Source organism: Gastrolobium bilobum, unplaced genomic scaffold (genome assembly GCF_033153095.1).
Source record: "Gastrolobium bilobum isolate Gb01-03AN ecotype WA unplaced genomic scaffold, APGP_CSIRO_Gbil_v1 utg89775, whole genome shotgun sequence".
NCBI classification, from domain to species: domain Eukaryota; kingdom Viridiplantae; phylum Streptophyta; class Magnoliopsida; order Fabales; family Fabaceae; genus Gastrolobium; species Gastrolobium bilobum.
The window spans coordinates 44504-53694 of NW_026898490.1; the positions used below are offsets into that span (position 1 = coordinate 44504).

At 34.8% G+C, this 9191-nt stretch overlaps 1 protein-coding gene and 1 non-coding gene across 2 annotated transcripts; one reads left to right on the forward strand and one right to left on the reverse strand.

Moving 5' to 3' along the window:
• Positions 1 to 5329: 5329 nt before the first annotated feature.
• LOC133316751 (small nucleolar RNA R71) lies at positions 5330 to 5436 on the reverse strand. The gene has a single exon (XR_009752246.1). It is a non-coding gene; the product is annotated as a small nucleolar RNA R71 (small nucleolar RNA).
• Positions 5437 to 5473: 37 nt separating this feature from the next.
• On the forward strand, positions 5474 to 8150 carry LOC133316748 (uncharacterized; the record flags this gene model as incomplete). Its single annotated transcript, XM_061518526.1, has 3 exons — positions 5474 to 6286; positions 6338 to 7046; positions 8076 to 8150. Coding segments are annotated over exons 1-3 (1597 nt in total), but the record flags the coding sequence as incomplete, so codon positions are not given.
• Positions 8151 to 9191: the final 1041 nt, after the last annotated feature.

Here is a 9191-nt window from a genome sequence, read left to right on the forward strand (position 1 = left end):
GGAAACCAAAAAATATGGGGGATGGAGTCTAGTTAGGTTTCTAGTTTGGCAGACTTCTAAATCGTAACAATTTGGCTATAATGGTGACTTTGGGGTCATTGGAGATGCTTTTGGCAATGGGGAATTTAGAAGTAGGTTTTGAGGCTGTGTTCTTTTTCTGGTTCAAGGGTTGAGGTTTTGGCTAGCTTGGGAGAATCGCAGTGAATGTTAATGGTTTGTGTTGATTTAAGATAGATGGTTCATTTTTTAACTTGAAAGTTACATTATCTTAAAAAATATAAAGTTAAAGATCTTTGTTAATTTTTTTAGCTTAAAAGTCAAAAAGCTACTTGCTCCTTTCTTTTCTTTTTTCTTTTTGTCATTTTTCTTCGTTTTTGAGGATTCATTTTTAAAGTTTCAAAGATGGATGATCACAATTCACAACCAAAAGATGATATATTTTTGAGAGATAAAAATGGGTAGTCCAGATTCACTTGGAGTAGTGAGTACCTTACCACGATGAGTACTTTTCAATTATGGCACATTAAATTTGACATTAGGAAACAGTTTCATCCTGCTTCCACATTTCATAACTGCTTTGGCTTTCGTGTTCTTTTTAAGGGATTTCGATTTGTTATACAACAGAAATCAATTTTATTTTCCTGCAGAGACAACTTTAGTGGGTGCCGTTGCTTTTAAAAGAAGGGTTTTATGATTATCATTTAACATAATATAACTTCACATGTCATGTTATTCCTACACACATTAAAGAGGTGGGGTCCACATGTTTTTCTTTCTCTTTTATCATTCTACTTTCTTTCTCCATTTTGATGTGAGAGTTGGAAACAACACCTTACATCATGTTACATAACACTAATAAAACCCTTAAAAGAAATCAAAAAACAAAACAATTGAAACACGGTTATTGATCTCTCAGTCATAACATGACAGCAATAATTTCCTGTATAAATCCCTCTTTTTAAATCCTAAGATTTTGGCTTTTTGATTAATACAAGAGATTTATTATTCTTATATTATATAACAAATAATTTATCTCCTACACATACAAATTCAAAAAGGATCTCACTCTATTTTTTTTCTCTCTTCCAAAAAGTGAACCTCACCTGCATAAATGAGTTTGTAGGAGATAATAATTATCTCCTACTACATGAGAAAACTATTACCCTTAACACAATGCAAAATTAAAAATATTTTATGGGATTTTCATTTGTGCTTTAACATGACACAAATTTTTTTTCTACACACACAACATTTGTGGGGCCTGCATTTTTAAAGCAAAAACAAAAAACTAAGGCATGCAAAACGAATCTCTATAACATTACACAATCATTTTTTCTACAACATAACTCTTATAAAATCCATATTTTATTAGTTTAAATTTTTTTTCAAACTATTTACACGTACATTCTGAACACTGCGTATTCAACTCGCATCACTACATGCATGCCTCATGTGACGAGCACGACACGTGGCAGGCGTGTGTGGGTTTTGCAGAACTCATGCATGAGATGATACGCGACTTGTATGCGCACGGTTAAAATACACATATTTTTGAATTAAATTGAAAAATAATTTGCTTAAGGAATTTAACAAATAATATTTTTCTAATTTTGCATTGTGTGGATAAAAATTCCTAAGATTTCTATGCAATGAGGTTACCATTGGTACAAAAATCATTTTGTCAATTTTTGGTTTTTTTTTTTTTTTTTTTTTACCAAAAACATGATTTCCTCTGCTCAAACTCATTATTCTAAAGTAAGAGATATTCTTAAAACAATAGGCACAAATCACTCCACGTGATATATTTAACCTTTTAGCATAGAAATGAAATTCCAATTGATGAAAAAAAGTATAGCTACAAATGGGTCAATTCAAAATTAATAACACAACATGATTAATTATGGATGCTCAACTAGCAAGCTAAACTCAACATTTCTATGTTTCAACAAGTGAATTTTGGGTCATGGATTATACAATTTATGAGTTATAGGTTGGGCGTAAAGAAATACATCTTAGGTTATGTGATAAACTGTTTTATCTTACTTTTTTTTTATATTATATACTTTTTTATGTTTTGAAAGAGAGACAAAATTAGATGTTCATATTTCTTGAAAGTGCGTTATTGATGGCAACAGTTCCACGAATGTCCTTTATACCTTAGGCAATTTTAAGTTAGGATTAAAGTATGAGTCACAACCTCAACTTTGGGTAGATAAGACATGCCAGTATTTAAGGAAATATTTCTAGTTTACCTTTATATAGGTAGTTACAATGTCTATTGTAAATGTTTCCCATATTTTCTTAGGACAAACACCCTTAGTTGTATAATCATGTTCTTAATCAAGAGAGGAGGAACAATTATTCTTTCCATACACCAAGGGGGCAAAAACATTGACTTACAACCCACCCTCCTTAAAAATCCAATTAGCCAACATGCACAGGTGGTCATCCCCACAAAGCGTTGCAAAAGAGGATTTACACATTTTGATGTTAGCTATTGTTCTAGCAATCAAACTACATTTTCTAAGTCTTTCTTTTGTAAGCCCTCCCTTGATTTAGAAAATCTAATAGAGACACTTGAGGCTATTATGTTTGATGATTTCGATAGAGATTCTGCATGTTAAAGAGTGTGATGAGGTTAATAAACAAATTGGTGATAGTTCATTTGAGTTTTTTCATGGTTTAAACTTTACTAACCTATTGATCTTGTGCTTGCTTCTTTCAGTTAGACTCTTGAAATTTGTTGAGTTTTCTGCTATCCATATTCCTAATTCGCATGCCAACAACAAACATAAGCATGCATTGGAGGGCTCAAAATTTTAATGTTGATGGTTGTATTATGATAGGCACTTCCTCTTAGGCTTTTGTTATTTTTGCTAAATATGGGTCTAATGCATATTTACTTGATTTTTGAGTGATATGATTCTTAATCCGGTTTTTAATGTGGAGGATCTAACAGCTTTTAGCGGAATATTTCAGCCTCCCTTTTTTATCTTAATATGTTTTTCTCTAATCCTAATCTTTTTAGGTTCCCCGAGTTCCTTTTGTTTATGAACCGTTAGATAAGATCAATGCTCTCGTGGATGATGAGTATGTTATTTTTTTCGTTTCTCCTTTTCAACACTACTTACCAAGTGAAAGAACCATCTTGTTTGATCCCTAAAGTGGATAACCCGAAAACTTTGAAACAATTACGACACTAAACATATAGCGTGCAGATTAAAAATCCAGATGAAACTTTTTGTGGCTCCAAACCAATGTAGCTTCATACAAGGGCGCAATAGTTTAGATAATATTGTGATAGCCTAAGAAATTGTCAACTTAATGGGTATTGGGTAAGAAAAAAGGAGGAATTGTATAAGTTGGAGCTTTCTCCATGATACTTGATAAACCTTTAGTTTATCTTGTTTAATGGACTAAAATAATATGAATTATCTAGTTGAACAAGTCAAAAATTAGGGTTTTAAAATGATAATCATGAACATTATCTGATTGTTGGAACTAATTAATATATTTGTTATTTTTAAAGGGATTTGATAACAAATGATTCAAATATGAAGATTTAGATAAAGAGAGATCAAATCAGAAAAGAAGATGAATCAAGGTGAAAACAATAAGATTGAAGATCTTATCAAGTTGTTAGAAGTGGGAGCTTAAGCCCCCATTCACAAGCTTAAGCGCCCAGACAAGTCCAACTTAGGCCCATTCAAGTTTTCTACTGCAATACGAACTCTTGATCTATTTAAACACCATTGGGGACCAGAAATACATAACTTTTACATTGCAAAACAACTTTTGGGTGCTTGGAGGCTGAAGGAACGCGGAGGAACATCAGATTCATGTTCGTGAGCGGCGGAGACAGATCAACGTCAAGTGTTCACTGGAGATTTTGAAGATCCACCAATCACCTATGGAGTTTGGGGGAGCCTTTCTATTTTCTTTTGTTCTTGATTTTGCTATGTCCGGCTAGTTCTTTAAGTAGTTAGGGTTAGATGGATTTTAGTCAATTTATTATGTTTTGAACAATTCGCTGTGTTAATTTTCCTTTATATCATGAATGAAGTTATCTGTTTTTAATGCTTTATATAGGCTTGAATCTTATATAATGATCATCGGTGAATGCATGACAATAGGAATGTTGGTGTGTGATCCATATTTGATAACTTCATCGTAAACGCTATGATTCTAGGGATAGACATAGGGTTTGCGTAATCTTTAAGATTCTTGAACTTAATGCTTGCATGCTTGGGGAATAACCGGGGAACTAGGGTTCTTCCAATATTGTAAAGGTTTTAGAGTAACAAGGGATTGAGCTCTAATAACATGCGAAAGAATTGATTAGATTGATACTAAGGACAATTAACATTAAGAAGGAATTCAAACGTAATAAGGAGACTAAATGAAATCGAACCCCTAGCTACGTTTTTATTTTATTAGTTAAATCACATCTTTAATTTCTTGTCTTTAATTCTTGCAAGTAATTAGCTTAATATTTAATATTTTAATTTTGCAATTCAAATCCTGTTTCCAAATACACTTTCGATTGTCCAACTAAGTTTGCGATAGTGAATTAGTGCTTGAACCGTAATCCTCGTGGGAACGATCTCTTACTTAATCATATATTACTTGTACGATCGGTGCACTTGCCGTGAGTAGCAACAAATTTTTGGCGCCGTTGCCGGGGATTACTATTTCAACATTAATAGTAGCTATTAATTCTTTAGATTGGACCTTATTTTCTGTTATTTAAATTCAGTTTTATTTTTATTTTATATAATCTATTTTCTGGTTTATGCGAGGTACCGTTGACACCGATTCCTTGCAATTCGACCCGGAGATAGAGAAAACAGCAAAAAGAAACAGAAAACTTGCTAAAGAAAGAAGACAGCAAGAGAAAGAAGCTTCAAGCTCAACAGAACCAAAAGAAGAAGCAATGGGAGACAACAATGTACCTCCACCACCTCCGAGAACATTAGGAGATTACATGACTCCTGCTCGAGTTCCACAGACGGCGAGCATTGTTAGACCAAACGTGGATGCTAACAATTTTGAACTCAAGCCTGCGTTATTGCAACTGATTCAGAAAGATCAATTTGTCGGAGGAAGCACGGAAGACCCTTACATCCATCTAGAAAACTTCTTGCTATACTGTGATACCTTGAAGATTAATGGGGTGTCTCGGGATGCTATATTGCTCAGATTGTTCCCTTGTTCACTTAAAGATGATGCGAGAGGATGGTTGCAGTCATTACCTCAAGGAAGCATCACCAACTGGGACGACTTGGCAACAAAATTTTTAGAGAAATTTTTCTCATCTTCGAAAATGGCAAAGCTCAAGGCGGATATCACTTCTTTTGAACAAAAAGAAAGTGAATCTCTATATGAAGCATGGGAAAGATTCAAAGGACTACTCAGGAAGTGTCCCCAACATGGCATTGAAGCATGGGAGCAAGCGAGAACTTTCTTCCAAGGGATGACACCCAACACAAGAACATTGGTGAATGCTGCATCAGGAGGGTCCTTAAAAACAAAAACTCCAGAGGAAGCCTTGGAATTACTAGAGTCTCTAGCCTCTCAGGAGTATGATAATGCTCCAGTACCACAGAGAAGAGCGGGGATTATGAAGCTTGATGGCTATGATGCCATCTTAGCTCAGAATGAACAGATTTTACAAATTAACAAGAAACAACAAGAACAACTAGATGCTCTCACAAAGCAATTTACCAGTTCTCAAGTCTCTTCTGTTAATAATATTCAAATAACTTGTGGTATTTGTGCAGGTGCTCATGCTACTGAAGACTGTGGGGCACCCGAAACTGCAGATGTTAATGGAATTTGGCATGATCAAAAAGTTCCATATAATCCAGGGAGGAACCAATACGGCAATAACCAGAATCAAGGGTGGAGAAATCAAAATCAAAATCAACACCCGGGATTTAGTTACAGTTCGAACCATCAACTGAATCCTCCTATGCCAGTGCAGCAACAACCTCCACAACAATCAGAATGGGAGAAGGCCTTTGTACAACTATCCAAGACCACTGCAGATTACATTCAAAGTTCCAATAATTTCAGAGAGGACACTTCAGCCTTTATGCAAGAGACAATGGCCTCATTCCAGAATCAAGAAGCTTCTATCCGGAATCTTGAAACTCAGATTGGCCAGCTATCAAAGCAGTTCACTGAAAGAGTTCAAGGAACTGTTTCAGGTAACACTATTCCAAATCCAAGTAGGGAACACTGCAATGCAATTACTACTATGAGTGAGAAAGCCATTGAACATGTGGTAAAGCCTTCAGTTGAGAAAAATAAAGATGATGAACCTGCAACTGAAAAGGAAAAAGAAAAGGGAGTTGCTAAAGAATCTGCTGTAGAGAAATCTGTTCCTGAAAAGAAAGAGTTCAAATGGGAGAAAAAGAAAGCTCAAGAAAGGCAAGAAAAGCCATTGGAGCTCTCACCTTATGCAAAGATTCCATATCCGCAGAGGTTCAGAGAGGAAATCAAAAAGCAGCAATATTCCAAGTTCCTTGACATTTTCAAGAAGCTGCAAATCAATATCCCGTTTACTGAAGCCTTGGAGAACATGCCCAATTACGCAAAGTTCATGAAAGATCTTCTATCACGAAAGCGTAAGCTACAAGAATGTGAGACGGTGACGCTGACAGAGGAATGCAGTGCCATTATCCAGAAAAAGTTGCCTCCAAAGCTTAAAGATCCAGGAAGATTCAGCATTCCATGCAACATAGGCAATATGGAAGTGAAAAATGTTCTATGTGATCTCGGTGCTAGCATCAACGTGATGCCACTATTTATGATGAAGAAACTGGGGATCACTGAAGTAAGGCCAACCAAGACAATAGTTCAACTGGCTGACCGTTCTACAAAGCAAGCTTATGGCATTATTGAGGACATACTGGTAAAGGTTGACAAATTCATCATTCCTGTTGATTTTGTCATCCTTGATATAGAGGAAAATTCTACTATTCCTATGATCTTCGGAAGACCTTTCTTGGCAACCTCAGGAGCGCTGATTGATGTATCGAAAGGCGAGTTGATCTTACGGGTAGACGGGGAGCAAGCAATTTTCAAGTTCTTTGATAAAGAAGTCCCTTCACCTATAATTCAACCGCAAGATCAAGTCTACTATATTAGTGAAAAGAAAGGAGAAGAAGAGCACAAAGAGAATTCTTCTCAAGAAAGTAAGCCAAAGGTTAAAATGGAGAAGCTCAGGAGCAAGGGAAAGCACGTAAACACCAAATTCAAAGCTATTGAGCCTACTTCATCTCACTCATATGCACAAGAGTACTATGGGAGGACACCATTTCTGAATGATAGAGCTTGGTCATCACCAAGCCCATGCTTTGAACCACCATGAACATAAAAGAGGTACGTCAGGCTCGTGACGTAAAACAAGCGCTTGTGGGAGGCAACCCAACTATATTTTTTATTTTCCAACATTTTAGTATAGTATTTTAAATTTAGTTTAGCTTATTTTAATTATTCTTAGCATAGTTTATTTTAGTCATATTATAAAAATAAAAACAAATAAAAACATTGAGGTTAATGATCAAATTCTGTTGAGATGGACTTTCAGGTGTAAGTGGGATTAAAGCATACACAGGTACGCAACTCTTATTCATTTATATGTTTTGTGTATGATATTGAGCAGAATTATTGAGGTGGAAGAATACACAGTAGAGATGAATGCAAAGAATAGAAAAATATGGAGAAAATTTTCTAAGTATTGAGAGCTTAAGCCCTTAAAGGAGGCTTAAGCCCCCAAAAAAGTGAAATTTCTCTCGGCCCTAGCGCGCTTAAGCTCTCTGAATCGCGCTTAAGCGCGCTAAATAAAATTTTATCCCATTTCTCACTGCCTCAGCGCGCTTAAGCGCGAATCACTGCGCTTAAGCGTGCTCATCTTTGACATTATGCATACTGTTAAAGTATTTCAGTTCCATATACTCATTATTATTTTCAGATGCATCTGAATATAAATCTGGGAATTGTTATGTGGAAATTGCACTAACTTTGCAAACATGTTGGATACTCGAATACTAATGCTGATATGGTTGCAGACACTACACAGGATGCTGATAGAAATGATATTGCACCCACTACTGAAATTGATGAGGATCGACCATTGTCTCAATGTTTAGATTTTTTTTCTTTTGTTGATTTTAGTTCATGTTGATATGAGATGTATATTGAGACTGATCTTGACGTGACTATGATTTTTTTTTTGGATATGACATACTGACGTAGTTTCTTTATCTGTGACATGTGTGCAGAGTACAGTATCAAATTTTTCTGATTTCTTGCTTAGGATTCTTTTAGATTTAAGTTTATTGCTGAGGACAACAAGATTTAAATCTGAGGATGGGTACCATGCAATTCATCAGACCATAAACTTCACATGGTCGGAAGAAGAAACTCTTGATTACACGGAGTACACAGAAATATCCAAATTACAAATGCAGTTTTTCAGGGGAGTTTCTCAATATTATTTTCATATTATATGATTTTAAATATATTATTTTGATTTAGTATTAGTTTATTTTAAGGTCTTCATATATATTAGTTAGTTTAATATTTAAGTTTTTTTTTTTTAATTATTTTTAAGACCCCTTCCATCTTAGTCAATAAATAATTAGTGGATCTTAAGAGATTTTCCATTGTGCTTGATATGGATGCATAATGAATAATTACATGAAATTGGTTGATAGTTGATATCAAGAGTATAATGATGTAAATAAATTTTATTTTCGTACATAAATGAGCGTCAGTCAAGCATGCTTCATAGTTCACTGGAATAAGAGAAGAATAACTAGAGTAATCAAAGAGAGAGTGGAAAAATAAGTCTCACATCCTTAGCCGTAAGCTTTTGAGCCTAAACAGAATTTTTTTTTGTGGTGTGAACTTTACTGTTGAATAACTCTAGAACTTGTTTTGTTTCTCTTTGAAATGGTCTGTAGTATACAATTGTTGAAATGATTAGATTAAGCCCTTTTGAGCCGAGGCCTGTTTGTTCATTGACAATACATTATGAATAGCCATTCCATACACATCCTCACCTGAACTGATTAATTTTCAAAATTAAATGAGGAACTGGATAGGATTGAAACAAAAAGAGAAAATCAAACTCTAAGTGTATGGGAGAAAAAGGTGAAAAGAGGGAAATTGCCACAAAGTGG